Below are 17979 nucleotides of genomic sequence, written 5' to 3'. Positions count from 1 at the left end.
TTAATCTTTGCTCATAAGACTAACCCTCCATATCAGTGATCACCTCAGTGAAACTTCTCTGAAGTTAATAAAATAACATTTCTAATGAAATAATACCCTGATGAATATGAGGGGTGTACATTGGAAGAAATAACAAGGTAAGGGAGTTTTACTCAATGAATAACAGTACAGTAGGAAGCTCCGAGGAACAGAGGGATCTTGGGAAGCTTGTCAACAGATCTCCAAAGCACTGTACATATTAACAGTAGTCAGGAAGACATACATGTATTTTGTCTTGGTTTGTTTTACGAAGAGAGGTTGAGACAGAAGTGAAGAGCAGTCCATTCCAGGTGAGGTCTTGGCATTTTTTTCAAAGTTGTTAATTTTTTTTAAGTGGGAACAATAGAAGCACGGTGAAGGGATGGGCTCAAGTTCCCATAGAACCAGGATTTTAGTTTAACTTTCAGTAGTTGCTGGGTTGTTGAAGTTGGATGTGGTAGCTGTTTTTCCTCTCTCTGTTACAGCTAAAAGCTTGGCTCTCTTCCTGTTGCTAGAATTGCACATGAGACTATCTATTTTACTGAATTTGCCTTTTATCAAGGGTGTGTTTATGCGATGGTGCTATATTGGAATAGCTGCTAGTAATTAAATAGTCCATTATTCTATTAAGTTTTCCAGTAGAGGTAAGTTATTCCAATTCTTCCTTCTTTTGCCTGTATTTTAATTGTACTGTAAGTATAAAGTGTGTTTTTTTCAAGGTTGATAGTTTGACAAATCAAATTGCAGCCAGAATTGGAAGCCTTAGACTTGCTTTTAAAAGTAAGAAAAAGTGGGGGTCTCGGCTACCTCCTTAATATATTGACAAGATTTGGTCTCGTCCATAACAAACTGGGGGATCTTGTTGGGATCAAAATCTCTATTCCCAGGTTGGGTTTAGGATTATTGGACTCAAAGACACTGAGTGGTGAGTGTTGGTGTTCTCTTTTCAAGTGTTGCATTCAGTTTGTTTGAATAGTGTGGGCCTTGTGTAGTAATGGCTCTTTCAATTACTATGAGTAATGGATGTTTTGATGTCGAAGAATTTCCTAGGGTTGGAAAAAGTCAGTTTGGGACTTTTACAGAAAGTGAGTACAGTAAAGCTTTTGGAACTATAGACAAGCTGGGGTTAGGGTTGCGTTTGTCTGTGCAAAAAGGAGGCAATTATAGCAATTGCTCAACATTTATAAAAACCAGATATGCCACCAGAACCTGTGAAAATTGCAAAAATTCAAATGAGGCAGCTTGAATCAGAGGCAAAAGAGAAAGAGAAAAGGAAATTAAATAGGTTGAATTACAATTGAAAGCAAAAGAAAAGCTGAAAGGGACAATAGCTCTCACAGAAGAAAAAGAAAAGGACAGCCCAAGTTGAAGAAAGAGAGAAATAGAAAGTTTTTGAACTTGGCGTTGGAGCTAAAAATTCAAAGTTTACTTAAAATGGCAGAGGTAGAGGTGAACGTTAGGAGTAGTGATGAGGATACTGATGGAGAGCTATCACATCGTATCCAAAGGCCAAATGGGGATCTTTCTGAATATTTCCAACTGTTACCTAAGTCATTTGAGAAAGTGACTAAACAAATTAAATGGCAGGTGACCATGTGAGTATTGTTGATCCAAACAAAATTTGTATGTAGAGCTGGTGAGGTATTTGCATCACTCAGAATAGGTATTTGGGGCATGTAATAAGGTGTAAGAAAACCACCTTATGTGCATTTGAACTCGTACTAGAAGCCTACAGACAACATTTTAGGAATCAATGGAGGGAACCGAGTGAAAAGTACATTGAATTTGTAAGGATCAAACAAAGTAATCTGGTGGACAACTGTATTGAAAATAGATCAAACATATGACACTCTCAGACATCTGATTACTTTGGAGGAGTTCAAAAATTCTTTCCCTGAAGTAGTAGGGACTCATGTGGAAAAGCAGAGAGTTGAGACTGGAAGATTTAGTGGAAATGGCAGATGATCATGAGCTGGTACATAGAACAAAGTTTGGCTTCAGAAATTAATCTTAATCCATGAGGGATAGAAATTGGGGAAAAGAGAAATCTTCAGGTGATAAGGGAAAAGGAGATCTCATTGAAGATAGCTTACCACAAGGTAAAAAAGGAAACCCATGAGGGGGAAAGAGAAATAAAAATGCTCAGGCATTTTCACTGTAACAAAGTAGGCCACACAAAGTCACAATGTTGTTAGTTTAGAAAAAGCATTGGGAAGACATGTGGGAAAACAGGACAAGCCAGTAAGTTTTGTTAAAGTTGTAAAAAAAAGCACAATGTATGTACAAACTGGTTAGGGGTTGGCTGAGATAATCTCTTCGAAGAATTTACTTGCATGGGTATGGTTTACTCACATATGCCAGGAGGAGCAGGTAAAGAAATTAAGATTTTAAGAAATACAGCACCGAGACAATCTTTGATGGTGACAGATGAGAAGATACATTAATTCAGGAGGAGGAAATATGTGGAATTCATGGTGAGAAGAACAGTGTTCCATAATATAAAGTGAATTTGGAGAGTTCAGTTAAAAGTGAAGTTGTAGTAGGAGTAATAGGAAAATTTTCTGTTCTGGAGATAGTTTATCATTGCTCAGGATATAGTTGGATCAAGGGTGGGAGTGCTGCCTACTGAAAAAAAAACCAGTGGAAAATCAGACAATTGAAGTGTTAGAGAAAGTATGTCCTGGGATATTTCCCAACTGTGTGATAACAAAGTCACAAGCAGGAGGCAAAATCAAAGGATAAATTTAAGGAAATATCAAAGACCATATTTGATCAAACAGTTGATTAAAAAAAAAACAAGGACAGGTAGACGGTAAAGTGGATGTATTTACTTCAAATAAGCTAGCTGAACTAGAACAGAAAGATTAACCTTTTACGAAGTCTTAATCGATTGCATGGTACCCCTGGCTTAAACAAAAACTACTGCAGTTGTATCAAAAAGCATTTACAAAAGGAGAATGTGAGTGCATTCCCGAATGTTACTATCTTAGAAATGAGGTCTTGATAAGAAAATGGAGACCATCACATATTCAGGCAGATTGAAAAATGGGCAAAAGTTCATCAAGTTGAATTACCAGTAGGTTATAGAGAAAAAATATTGTGGGTAGCACATGAATTATGATTACGAGGTCAGTTGGGAATCAGGAAAACTCAAGCCAAAATAGAAAACCATTTTTATTGGCCTGGTTGGGGTTGACTCTTGCCATATCTATTAGTTTTTGGGCATGAGGTAAGAGGATCACCAAAATTAATTAATCAGAAATTGGTGAGTCACAGTTCAGAGACCACACATTTAGAATTTTCAAATTTTAGGGAAAGATCAAATAGAGCAGGTGAGCTGTTGAGACAGCATTCACAAAGTAGCACAGCGTGTGATGAAAGAAGAAACCAACAAGAAATCAAAAATTCACAATTTTGCTAGTGGAGATAAAGTACGTATTACTTCCAGCTGTGAGCAAACTTGGAAAAACAAGTTTAGTGGGCCTTAGCAAATTGAAAGGAAATTGAATGAGGTGAATTATTTGATGAGAATGCCAGATAGAAAGAAATCTCAGAGTATACCATGTGAATATGCTCAAAATATATTTTGATAGGGAAGGAGAACAAAAGGCAAATGTGTTACTGATTACAACACAGAGTGAATTACCAAGTTCTGGTGATTTTGGTTGGTCATTCCTCAAATTAAATTTGAAAAATAAGGAAGCTCTCAAAAATTGGGATAAATTTTTGAGTCACCTTCCAAAGGAAAATCAAAATGACCAGTTAAATCAAAATAATTATTAAAATCACATGGGGAGATAGATGGGAATACATTGGGAATCTAATTACACATAATGTATATAGAGGAAATGCTGTTCCAATTAAGCAACATCCTTATAGATTTAACTCTCTACGGTTGACATAAGTTCAAAAGGGATTAAAAGGATGTCAAAGACAATATAATTAAAATGAGTTGCTGCAAATGGAGCTCACCCATTGTAATGGTGCCAAAACTAGATAGTATCTAACAATTATGTGTGGACTATTATAAACCAGACCGGACATCTTCAAAATAAATTAAGAAGGTAGCCTACACCCTAACCTTTTCTTATTTTAAAGGTAAATTTCAGATGTGGTGTTCCAGATGCAATTCAACTGGTCCAAGTACTTGATGTTAAGTAAAACGCAATTTATTCAAACACTATAGTTAAAATATAGTAAAAGAAAGAGGAACTTGGAATAACTTAACTCTACTGGAAAACTTAAGAGAATAATAGATTATTTTACTACTGAACCATAACTGTTCCAATAGAGTAACATTCCATAAACACACTCTTGGCAAAAGGTAAATTCAGAAAATACATTGACTCACATGCATTTCTCGAATCCAGAGGAAGGAACATCAAAAGACAATCTGAGAGAGAGAGTGCAGCAATCAGGAGAGATTTACTGCCTTCCAACCCAGCAGTACTGGCAAATGGATCCTTTTATTCTCAAGGACAGTAAGTTCATTGAGAAGTTCTCTAATGAATTTGAAGTATTCTTGGCCATCAATTCTGATACTGCTGAAAATGTGTTGCTGGAAAAGCGCAGCAGGTCAGGCAGCATCCAAGGAACAGGAGAATCGACGTTTCGGTCATAAGCCCTTCTTCAGGAATGAGGAAAGTGTGTCCAGCAGGCTAAGATAAAAGGTAGGGAGGAGGGACTTGGGGGAGGGGCATTGGAAATGCAATAGGTGGAAGGAGGTCAAGGTGAGGGTGATAGGCCGGAGTGGGGTGGGGGCGGAGAGGTCAGGAAGAAGATTGCAGGTTAGGAAGGCGGTGCTGAGTTCGAGGGATTTGACTGAGACAAGGTGGGGGGAGGGGAAATGAGGAAACTGGAGAAATCTGAGTTCATCCCTTGTGGTTGGAGGGTTCCTAGGCGGAAGATGAGGCGCTCTTCCTCCAACCGTCATGTTGCTATGGTCTGGCGATGGAGGAGTCCAAGGACCTTGGTGGAGTGGGAGGGGGAGTTGAAGTGTTGAGCTACGGGGTGGTTCGGTTGGTTGGTCCGGGTGTCTCATCAATTCTGATACGGCTAGTAACCAGCCTAGTCTTTGGGAGATTGCTAAGGCTTATGCTAAAGGGATAATTATTTTTTATTCTGCCAGTCGGAGGTGACAGAAGGGAGAGCAGCAGTGCCTACTCAAGGCACGACTGAAAGCAGCAAAGTAGGCATATTTGACAGGCTGCCGGTGGTTAAGTTGCAGTGTGTCACAGCTCTTCAGTTCACCTTAAATTCCATGCTCACACAGACAGCAAGGAAGGAACTTTCCTTTGCAAATCTGTTTGAGCATGGTGATAGGCCAGGCAAATATTTGGCCTATCTGGCCCAGAAAAAGAATGCCCCCCAATCTATTGCCTCTTTTAGGGAAGGGACTGGGATTCTCACTTGTGATTCTAAAAAGATCAATGCTGCATTTCAGAGGTTTTACTCCAAACTATACCAGTCAGAACGTTGTGATAATACATGGGATAGGATGGAGCCCTTTTTAAGAACCTAAATCTTACAGGCATAACCTCTGAACAGGCATCTCACCTTATTGTCCCTTTAACAGTACAAACTGTACAGGAGGCGGTGAAGCAACTTCAAAGTGAAAAGGCACCAGGCTCTGATGGTCTTCCTAACAAATTTTACAAGAATTTATAATATATTGTCAGGGCTGATGTTGGACATATACAACCACTCATACAGTTATAATTGCCTCCTGCCATCCTGGAGAGAGGCTAATATCTCTCTTATCCTTGACAAAAGGAAGACCCTAGAGGAATGTACTTCTTATATAACCATCTCGCTTCTAAATTCTGATTTTAAAATTCTGTCCAAGTCTCTTGTATTAAGGCTGAAAACAGTGCTGCCTTCCAGTGTCAACGAGGACCAGATGGGTTTTATAAAGGGCTGCAGTTCCTCCAATAATGTTAGGAGGTTACTCAATATGATTCAAGTGTGTCAGCAGTGATCCGTTCAATGATTAGTGATTCCTTTAGATGCAGAGAAGGCATTTGGTTGGGTGGAGTGGCTATATCTTTTCTACACCCTGGAACACTTGGTCTCGGTGAAGTCTTCACTAGGTGGGCAAGGGTCCTTTGTAGTGATCCTCTGGCAGCAGTTCTCACCAATGGTGTAAGATCTAGTAATTTCAATATTTGTAGGGGCAGTCAGCAAGGTTGTCCCCTTTCACCTCTACTTTTTATGTTGGCGATTGAGCCACTGGCAGAGGCTATTCATAGGGGTCCTAATATAGCTGCCCTAGAAGTGGGATCAACAGCACATTAGATCACATTATGCGGATGACATTCTTATTTTTCTTTCCAACCCAATAGTTTCTGTTCCTTGGATGCTGCCTGACCTGCTGCGCTTTTCCAGCAACACATTTTCAGCTCTGATCTCCAGCATCTGCAGTCCTCACTTTCTCCTCAATAGTTTCTGTGCCCCATTTGATACAGTGTATCAATTCATTTGTCTCTTTCTCAGGTTACACAATTAATTTTTCAAAATCGGAGGTCTGCCTATGGTAGGTCTTAGGGGAATACCTGATGTTGAAGGTGAGTCATGGTTTCCTTTTAAGTGGTCACATGGAGGTTTTCTCTATCTAGGCCTTTTTGTTACTCCCACCTTTGATCAGCTATTTAAGGCTAATTTTGTCCACTTGTTTGACAAGATTAAACAAGATCTTCAAAGATGGGAGACCCTTCTGATATCTTGGTTAGGTCGAGTAGCTCTTATTAAAATGAATGTCCTTCTCATTTGCTATACCCTATGTGGATGCTCCCTTTTCCCAGGCAAGCATTTTGGAGACTCAATGGTTGGTTTAGCTCTTCATCTGGCACCATAGGCGACCCCTTATTAAGCTCGCAAAATTGCAAATGCCCCAAGGGCTGGGGGGAGTGGATCTCCCAGATATTAAAAGATATCAATTAAGCTCCCTTTTATGTTTTGTAAGTGACTGGGTCCCTGTAGGGGCTCCGTACGTACTGTGTGCTGTGTCAGGAGTAATAGAGAAGGTCTTGGGGATCGAAGTTAAGATGGACCTGATCTCTCTTATCCTGGGCCTGCCCAATTTATCTTCTTTAGATACACATGGGAGAAATTTTCTTAATATTTTTACTTTCTGTGGGAGGAAAAACATTGTGATGAGCTGGGTCAAGCTCCCACAGAACCAAGATTTTAATGTAACTTTCAGTCATTGCTGGAGTCTTGAAGCTGGATATGGAAGCTGTTATTCCTCTCTCTATTTCAGCTAAAAGCTTGGGTTCTGTTTCAACTGCCAGAATTGCATGTGAGACAATCTATCTTACTAAATTTGCTTGCCAAGGACATGTTCATGTCCTACCTAGGAACAGTTGCCATTTTATCGTTAAATAATCTAGTATTCTGGTAAGTTTTCCAAAAAAAAGTTATTCCAATTCTTCTTTCCTTTGTTTGTATTTTAATCGTATTGCAAGAATAAAGTGTTTTGCTTCAAGCCTGGTAGTTTGATTAATCAAATTGCATCTGGAACACAAAGCCTTACACTTGCTTTTAAAAATAAAAAGAGGTTGGAGTCTAGGCTATCTTCTTAATTTTTGAGTGGGTTTGGTCTGGTCTGAGACATAGAAGACACTTAGTTTTATCAGTTGAGGCATAGATCATCATCATATATCATAATCATAATCAAAACAAATAGGATTGAGAACTATGTTGGAATTATCCAGAACTTTGGTTAGCCACAGCTGGATGACTCTTCACAGCCCCTGGTCACCACATGTAGGAGGTAGGACAGAGGAGATTCACCAGGATATTGCTTCGGAAGGAGCATTTCATGTATGAAAAGAGGCTCACTAAGCTAGATTGTTATGTCCAGAGCAGAGAAGATTGGGTGAGGATCTGATTAAGGTGTATTGAATTATGAGGGACATGAATAGAACATAGGAAAATACAGCACAGTTGTGCCAACCTTTTATCCTACTCTAAGATGAAACTAACCTACATAACCTTCGTTTTTCTATCATTCATGTTCCTGTCCAAGAGTCGCTTAAATGTCCCTAATGTATCTGACTCTACCACCACTGTTGGCAGTGCATTCCACCCATCTACCATTCTCTGTGTAAAGAACCCAGCTCTCTGACACCCCTAAACATTCCTCCAATCACCTTAAAATTATGTCCCCTTGTGATATCCATTTCGGCCCAGGCAAAAAAAATCTCCAGTTATCTACTCTATCTGTTGCTCTCATCATCTAGTATACCTCTATCTTTCCCATCCTTCTTCGCTACAATGAGAAAAGCCCTAGGTCCCTTATCCCTTCTTCATGCGAGATACCAGCACCCTGGTAAATGTCCTCTGCACCCTCTCTGAAGCTTCAATATCCTTCCGATAATGAGGAGACCAGAAGTGAACACAACATTCCAAGTGCAATGTAACCAGGGCTTTACACAGCTGCAGGAGAAAGTGAGGACTGCAGATGCTGGAGATCAGAGTCTAAAAGTGTGGTGCGAGAAAAGCACAGCTGGTCAGGCAGCATGCGAGGAGCAGGAGAGTTGATGTTTCAAGCATAACTGTTTGTCAAGAATGTGTGTGTGTGTTGGGGCGGGGGGGGTGGGGGGAGAAGAGGAGTGTACAGCAAAATAGCTGGAAATGTCATAGGTAGGTGAAGGTGGGGGTGATGGTGATAGATCAAAGACGAGGGTGGAACAGACAGATGGGAAGGGAGATGGACAGGTATGACAGTTCAAGAGGGCAGTGATGAGTTGAGGGTTGGATCTAGGATAAGATGGGTGCAGGTGAAATGAAGAAACCGATGAAAGCAACATTGATCTGCGTAGTTGGAGGGTCCCAATGCAGAAGATGAGGCATTCTTCCTCTAGACCCTGTACACATCCATCCGCCATGATGAAGGCCTCCAAGCTCTCGTTTCTTCCTCTCCCGCCAACCCAACCAGTACCCTTCCACTGACACCACTAAACAACCCCATAGCCCTGTGGCCAAACACTTCAACTCCCCCTCCCATTCTGCCAAGGACATATAAGATCCTTGGCCTCCTCCAACGCCAAACTTTATCTACCCGACACTTGGAGGAAGAACACCCCATCTTCTGCCTTGGGACCTTCCAACCTCACGGGATCAATGTTGATTTCACCAATTTCCTCATATCCCCTGTCCCCAACATATCCCAGATCCAACTTCCAACTTGGCACCACCCTCTTGAATTGTCCTACCTGTCCATCTTCCTTCCCACCTATCTGCTCCACCCTTCTATCTGACCTATCACCATCATCCCCACCTTCATCTTACCTATCGCATTCCCAACTACCTTCCCTCCAGCTCCACACCCCTCCCATTTATCTCTCAGCCCCCTTGCCCACACCCCGCCATTCCTGATGAAGAGCTCTTGCTCGAAATGTCAACTGTCCTACTCCTCAGATGCTGCCTGACCGACTGCATTTTTCCAGCACCACACTTTTCAACTTTATAGAGCTGCAGCATAACCTCATGGCTTTTAAACTCAATCCGCCGCTAACAAAAGCCTCTGCTCGGTTTCACCAATGTACCATGCCTCAGGGCATCCTTGCCTGCAGCATATGAGATAGACAACATTGGCTGAGTCATATGAGTACCTGCTAGGAGTGTTCCCTAGCAGTTGGAGAACACTTCAGCGGTTCAGGACATTCCACTCGGACTTTCGGGTGACCATCCTCCAAGGCGGACTTTGGGACAGGCAGCAGCAAAAGGTGGCCGAGCAGAGGCTGACAGCTAAGTTCGGTATCCATAAGGAGGGCCTCAACCAGGATCTTGGGTTGTTGTCACACTACAAATGAGCACCATTGCACCACACACACACACACGTTTGTGGGGTGAATTTGTACTTGCAGAGTTACATTGTACTTTGCTCAAAAACTGCATGAATCCATGCAAGACTCTGTAAATTCATTTTTTAGATTAGAATCAGTCTAAACATTATGAAACAGCCAACAGCGCACAGGGGACTAACACCTTTAACACAATATCTGAGCTGATACCAATTGTTAAAGTTAACTTGAGAATGTAACTTGTAAAAAAGGTTTTGTGATTTACATATGAAAGAAGTTAAACTAACATGGTCATTCTAACAGATGAGAGACTTAACAAACAATCAAGGTATTTTTCAATGTATAATTTCAGTAACATCACACTACAAACTTTTGCTATAATTTCTGTGTCTTACAATTGTGTACTCCACAACCACCCGATGAAAGAACGGTGCTCCGAAAACTAGTGCTTCCAATTAAACCTGTTGGACTATAACCTGGTGTTGAGCAATTTTTAACTTTGTATACCCCAGTCCAACACCGACATCTCCATATGCTACCAGACCTGCTGATCTTTGTCAACAATTTCTGTATTTGTTTGTGAATAGAAAGCAGCTGATCTCCTTAGTCAAAAGGGTGAAGAGAAAGGTGGCACATTTTTAAAAAGGAAGGCAGTAGCTTTAAAGAGCTCTTGACAAAAAACATTTTCACCCAGCGTGTGTTGGGGTTCTGGAATAGGTTGTCTGGCAGTGTAGTTGAGCTGGATATCTTGTCAACCTTTAAAAAGCATTTAGATGATCACTTGAAGTGTCATAATATTCAAAGTTATGGGCCTAGTGCAAAAAAATGAGATCAGTGCAGTGTAGGTATTTTTGGCAGTACAGACACGATGGGTCAAAGGGCATCTTCTGTCCCATATGATTCTATGATTTTATGATCTTTCCTTAATGAGGGAATCAAAACTGTTCAGAGTACTCCATATGTGGTCTCACAGGCGTCCCTACTCTTATACTTCAGTCCCCTTGAAATAAAAGTTAACATTCTATTTTGATCCAGATTACCTGCTGCACCTGTGTGCTAGCCTTCTGTGTTTTGTGCACAAGTATCCTTAAGTTCCTTTGTGTTACAGCGTTCTACATTTTTCTCTATTTAAGTAATACTGTGTTATTTTGTTCTCCTTTCCAAATGAACTTCACATTTTCCCACATTATACTCCATTTGCCAACTTTTGCCCACTTAACCTCTGCAAACTGTATCCATCTTGCAATCTGACTTTTCATCTATTGTTTTGTCATCTGCAAATCTAACTACAGTACATTCACTTCTTACCGCCAAGTTATTAGTATATATTGTCAGAAGTTATAGTTCCAGCACTATCCCTATGAAAACCCACTGGTTACAGGTCACCAGTCTGGAAAAAACCCCGATCCCCATTCATGTTTCCTGCCCATTACCTAATTCTCTATCCACACAAATATGCTACCTCAATTTTCTGTCCAATTTTCTATGCAAAAGCACCACTGGTATGTTTACTGAGAACAGGGAACAACGTTCATTGTCATCACCAACCATGTCATCAAATTACCATTTACAGACAAGTAAAGAACTCATCAAGTGCTATCCATGGTATACTCGGTCTGTTTGGTGCACTTGAAGAAGTCATTTCTGACCATGGGCCACCGTGTATGAGCTGAATATTCAGGGATATTTGTGGCAAATGAGACATGAACTATATGATGTCCTCATTATATTACTCCAGATCAAATGGTCAAGCTAAATGAGTGGCTCACACCGTTGGATATTATTCTAAGGTGCAGGACAAGAAAACAAGATTTTCATGTTGCTGTGTTCCATCTCAGAGCTACACCCCTGGATGTGGGATTACCTTCGAAGACAAATGAGAATGCTCTTGCCAAGCTACCACCTAACCATATTCTCTGAGATTCAGCATGAACTTCTCAACAAACAGGTGAGAATGAAGATAGTTTGCGATGAGCATACAGGTGTAGAATTAGCTTAATTACACGCAGAACGAAAGGTCAGAGTCATAAACCCCACAATGAAATATGCTTATCCACAGACCAAAAGAGAAAATGCTGGAAAATGTCAGCAGGTCTGACAGCATCTGTAAGGAGAGAAAAGAGCTGAAGTTTCGAGTCTAACTGACCCTTTGTCAAAGCTTATCCACAGTATGCAGTGAGATCTAATGAGGTAATATTGAGGAGGAACAGAAGCCAAGCTACTACCAATTACCCTCTGACGAAAGATTATCACACTGGCACACCACCTACTGTCCCTCAGACTCCAACCAGCACTGAAGGGTAAGAAAGAAGAACGCTTCACATCACCAATCCAAAGAAACACAAACATATAAATAGAAAGCAGGAATTATCAACAGTGCTTCGCCCGGAGGCCCACTGAAGATGTTACCTAGTAGGGTGATGAAACATTTGGAAATTAACCTTCTAACTCAGCGAGCAAATCTACATCCAGAACCTCAACCTGAGCTATAAATCTTTTCAAATCTCACTAAGTACTCCATTTTGGAGTCACAAAATCCTGACATAAGCTTTTATTATTTATTAATTACAAACTCAGAATCCAACACACAATGACTACAATTCCCGAAGTATGCCGATACATGGGAACACATCCCCAGTTAATGCCCTCTAGCTGAACAGAAATAAATGGACCCACCAAGCATTTACTATACTGTCTGTTTTCATTATGGTATAGACTAGCCATGGATTTATAGAAATAAACTATCAACCGGGTGGTCAAAACTTAAAATCTCAAAAAGTCTATATCGTCATTGAATAAAATCTGATTTGATTTTAAAATTATACAGTTAAATAGCTTCAGTTTTAAGATTGTATGCATGTTCAGGAAAGTGCACTCATAAATCAATTGTGCTTTAGTCACACATATTAATAATATTTACCGATTACTGGTGGTTCAGCTTCTTGGTAAAAAAACACTATAGATTTTGTACCTCCTTTGGAGAAGAAATCATCAAATGGTTGAAACTGTCAAAAAAAATGATGAAAATACATTTTTCATCTCAACTTGTGTTTCATTTAAGTAGATTTAATTGCTATGGTTCAATATTTTCTTCATAACATCAAACAAACAAAAATGAAATTGACACAGATTTTCTTGACAGTAAACTTAGAAAGCAATACAATGGCCCCAAGTTTCATATCTCTGAATTGTTGGAGTCTGGCCGTACAACCAGAGATGCACATTGGGGCTGTGTGAAAGTCCTAATTGCAATGACTTACATGTGAATTGTCTGGGAATTTTATTAAGCAATTTCAGCAATTGCCTGATCTCTCCCTGAAAATCTATGTAGTCACCTACCATCTACCCCACTGACAACCTTGTTGCACATAAATTCCTGAAACATCTGACAACCTCTCTGAACAAATGATTATCTCCACTGGCACAGCAAGTACTATCCCTGATAGCCCAACTATCCCTCTGACTTCCTGACTATCCTTTCACTTTCTGACTAACCATCTAATAACCCTGACACCCAACAGCTCCTGACCCTCTGACTAACCCTGGTTCCCTGACAACTGCAGCTTAGCAAAAATCCATCTATTCAATCCACCAAGTCAGTCGCCTACAACATCACCCTCATGCTTTCATTTCTGTGTCTTCTGAGCAGTCTGCCACAAAAACAGGCTCAATCACTAAAACTACAAAAATAAACAGAACATTTGTTTCAATAAAAATAAAGACTTCTGGAAAACACGTGGCAGCTCCATGGTATCCAGTCAGGGGAGCTAACTCCTGGAAGTCCTCCACATTGACTCTGAACCTTACATGCAGGAGGCCATAACATCAAGGATGGCTTTGCTACAATACTTAGTGATGTATTTAGCTCAACCCATTTGAGTGGAATGAGGAATAGTAAGAGAAAGAAGTCACTTGTGCTACAGATTCCGTAACAGAAACAACAGTACCGGATAATCAGTACAAACAGTAGTACTGGAGCTCACAGTATAGGGACATCAAAAAATATGGATAACTTTAATCTCCATATAAACTGGAAAATCAGATTGTCAATAGAACAAAGAACAAAGAATATTACAGCACAGGAACAGGCCGTTCAGCCCTCCAAGGCTGTGCTGATCCATATCCTCTATCTAAATCTGCTGCCTATTTTCTAAGGATCTGTATCCCTTTGCTCCCTACCCATTCATGTATCTGTCTAGATGATGCTATCGTTTCTGCCCCTATCACCTCCACTGGCAACGCATTTCAGGCACCCACCACCCTCTGTGTGATGAACTTTCCACAAAAATCTCCCCTAAAATTTTCCCCTCTCACTTTGAACTCATGACTCCTCATGATTGAATCCAAGGGGACATAAATTTAAGGTGAAGGGTGGAAGGTATAGGGGGCATGTCAGGGGTAGGTTCATTACCCAGAGAATGGTGGGGGCATGGAATGCGCTGCCTGTGGGAGTGGCAGAGTCAGAATCATTGGTGACCTTTAAGCGGCAATTGGATAGGTACATGGATAGGTGCTTAAGCTAGGACAAATGTTCGGCACAACGTCGTGGGCCGAGGGGCCTGTTCTGTGCTGTATTGTTCTATGTTCTATGTACATTCCCCAACTCCTGCCGAATTTTGGTATAGTTGGCCTTCCCCCAATTTAGCACTCTTCCTTTAAGACCACTCTCGTCTTTGTCCATGATATTCTAAAACTTATGGAATTGTGATCACTATTTCCAAAGTAATCCCCCACTGAAACTTCAACTACCTGGCTGGGCTCACTTCCTAACACCAGGTCCAGTATGCCTCCTTCCCAAGTTGTACTACTTACATATTTCTCCAGAAAACCCTCCTGGATGCTCCTTACAAATTCTGCTCCATCCAAACATCTAACACTAAGCACCAACTCTTGACTGAGTGAATCCCAGTCAATGTTGGTAAAATTAAAATCTCCTATGACCACCACACTGTTGCTCTTACATCTTTCTATGATCTCTCTACATATTTGTATCTCTATCTCACGTTCGCAGTTGGGAGGCCTGTAGTCTAATCCCAACATTGTTACCGCACCCTTCCTATTTCTGAGTTTTGCCCATATTGCCTCACTGCTCAAGTTTTCCAGAGTGCCCTCCTTCAGTACAGCTGTGATATCTTCTTTGACCAGTAATGCAACTCCTCCATCCCTTTTACCTCCCTCTCTATCCCGCTTGAAACATTGATTTCTTGGGATATTTAGTTGTCAATCATGCCTTTCCCTCAACCAAGTCTCTGTAATAGCAATAACATCACAGTCCCAGGTACTAACCCAAGCCCTAAGTTCATTTGCCTTACGTACTACACTTCTTACATTAAAACAAATGCACCTCAGACCACCAGTTCCTCTCCTTCATCCTCCACTTCTTGTCTACTCTTCCCCGTAGTCACGCTGACTTCATTATCAAGTTCCTTACAAGCTTTAGTTACTACCTCATTCCTGTCCACTAACCTCCCTATTTGGATCCCATTCCCTGCCACATTAGTTTAAACTCTTCCCAACAGCATTAGGAAAAGCACCCCCAAGGACAATGGTTCCAGTCTGGCCCAGGTGTAGACCATCCAATTTGTAGTAGTCCCACTTCCCCCAGAACCAGTCACAATGTCCCAAAAATCTGAACCCCTCCCTCCTGCACCATCTCTCAAGTCATGCATTCATCCTGAATATTCTATCATTCCTACTCTGACTCGCATGTGGCATTGGTAGCAATGTTGAGATTACTACCTCTGAGGTCCTACTTTTTAACTTGGTTCCTAATTCCCTATATTCTTTGTGTAGGACCTCATCCCATTATTTGTCATGGTGCATGCCTACATGCACCACGACAACTGGCTGTTCACCCTCCCCCTTGAGAATTTACTACAGTCGATCTGAAACATCCCTGACCCGTGCACCAGGGAGGCAACATACCATGTGGGAGTCTCATTTTCAACCATAGAAATGCCTATCTCTTGCCCTTACAATTGAATACCCTATGACTATAGCCCTTCCACTCTTTTTCCTGCCCTTCTGAACAGCAGAGCCAGCCACAGTGCCATGAACTTGCCTCCTGCTGCCTTCCTCTGGTGAGCCATCTCCCCCAACATTATCCAAAACAGATACCTATTTTGGAGGGAGATGATTGCAGGGGATTGCCTTCCAGCTCTTTCTCTGCCTTTTGTTCACACATTCCCTTTCTCCCTCAGCAATCCTAATCTGTGGTGTGACCAATTCACAAAAAGTGCTATCCCCGACCCCCTCAGCATTGCATATGCTCCAAAGTGAGTCATCCACAGCTCCAGAGCCATCATGCGGTCTAACAAGAACTGCAATTGGTCACACTTCTGCATGTGAAGGAGCCAGGGACATCAGCTGTAGCTTGGATCAAGAGTTCATACCATGTCTTCAACCAAGATAGTTTTTGACAGCAGCATTTTCTAGAACAGATGAGATAGCAGATTATACTTTACTCGATATTGTGGAATGTAATATGATGAATTCAACACCTTAGAGTAAAGTTACCCCTAGATAGCAGCAGACACAACATGACAAAATGATTTTACATCCAGTTCAAAAAGGAGGATATTGGAATTTAAACTTAAATAAGGACAACAAAAGCGAAGTATCACATAATCAAAGAACAACTGTGGAAATCTGAGGGGCAGAAAGATTTAGGTGTGCGAGGGTAAGAGTCACAAAAAGGTAAAAGTTGGTGAGACACAATCTTGAATAAACAGTGTAGTTTTGACCGTCTTATTTACTGAAAGATTTAAATGTGTTGCAGGCAGTTTAGAGGAGATTTACCAAATTGACCTGGAATGACTTGTTTTTTTTTAATGTAGATAGGTTAAGCAGACTGGGCTTATTTCCAACGAGTTGAGAAGAGTAAGAGGTGAATTGATTAAACTGTGTGAAATTCTGACTGGTATTAACAAAGTGAACATGGAAAGGATGGTTCCTCTTGTGGCTGATGTCAAAATTAGGGGTTGCCTTTTTAGTACTGAGATGAGAATTCATTTCTCTCTAAGGTTGTGCAACTTTCCTACTCTCTGCTTTATAAAGCAGTGGAAGTGAGATTATTACATATTTTTAGGATAGAGAAGTATAGATTTTTGTTAGGCAAGGGAATCAAGGATTACTGGGAGTAAATAGGAATATGGAATTATAAACACTAGTGAAGTCTTATGGATTGGCGAAGCAAGCTCATGGGATTGTATGGTCTACTTCTGCTCATATTGTGTATATATGCATATCAAATGTGTGCAGGGAAACAAACTGCTTATTACCACCTACTATCCTCTCCAAGCAATAAGCAATCGCCTATCACTGTTGAACACTGTAGTGGTTGCAGCGAGGTCAGGCAGGTGAGTTCCCTGAATGGACCAGGTTAACAGCCCCAATCAGAGAGTCCTGGGGGCTGACAGATAAGAACAGGCATGTCAGACATCTTGTTCAGTCTAAGGCCTGGCTCTGAAGGAGCTGGATTAGTGTTAAGGACTCTCAACATGCAAATAAAGGATGACTTAGTTTCGGATACCAGACTTTATGGAGTTATTTCAGTGGCAATGAGAGAAAACTACACTCCTGAAGAAATTCACTCACAACAGTCATCTTTGAGTTGGAGTAAGCGTTTCTGATATTGTGCCACTATTTAGGAAGCTAGACTCATTAATCCTACCGTCAAAGACAGGGCCCAGTACGTGGAAAGAATGTGTTACATTTTCCAGGCAAAATGACATTGGGGCAGATGAAAATGAAGGAATCGTTCTCCTGACAGCTTGTGGACCTGCAGTTTTCTTCCTCAGCAAACTTTCCCCGAGGCATCAGATGTTAAAACCTTTCAAGAATTGATGGATTTAGTTCAGGACTATTACTGCCCCAAGCCTACTCTAGTTCGGAAACACTATCAGTTTTGCTCAACAAGTCAAGAACCAGGCGAATCTGCATCAGGATTTTTGACTAGATTAGGATGACTGGCAGAACCCTTAATGAGGTGCTTACAGACTGGTCGGTTTGTCGAATTAATGGTGCAACCATTCAAAAGCACCTACCAGGCTTCTAACAGGCATTACAACTGGTCTTATCATTGGAAAATGTGGTAAGTGGAGCATATGAGTTTTTTTTAATTCATTAATAGGATGAGGGCTTTGCTGGCTAGGTT

At 41.0% G+C, this 17979-nt stretch overlaps 1 protein-coding gene across 1 annotated transcript in view; it reads right to left on the bottom strand.

Annotated features, from left to right (window-relative positions):
• The window catches only part of LOC140453945 (dynein axonemal heavy chain 8-like), a 1117430-nt gene extending 1101178 nt beyond the window's left edge, over positions 1–16252 (bottom strand). The window contains exons 1-2 of the mRNA XM_072548819.1: positions 16217–16252; positions 12745–12829 (exon numbers count right to left, since the gene is read on the bottom strand). Of these exons, the coding sequence (XP_072404920.1) occupies positions 12745–12829; positions 16217–16252 (121 nt within the window). The remainder of the gene's footprint in view (positions 1–12744; positions 12830–16216) is intronic.
• Positions 16253–17979: the final 1727 nt, after the last annotated feature.

This window comes from Chiloscyllium punctatum, chromosome 3 (genome assembly GCF_047496795.1).
Source record: "Chiloscyllium punctatum isolate Juve2018m chromosome 3, sChiPun1.3, whole genome shotgun sequence".
NCBI classification, from domain to species: Eukaryota; Metazoa; Chordata; class Chondrichthyes; order Orectolobiformes; family Hemiscylliidae; genus Chiloscyllium; species Chiloscyllium punctatum.
This window is presented reverse-complemented; position numbering and strand designations above follow the sequence as displayed.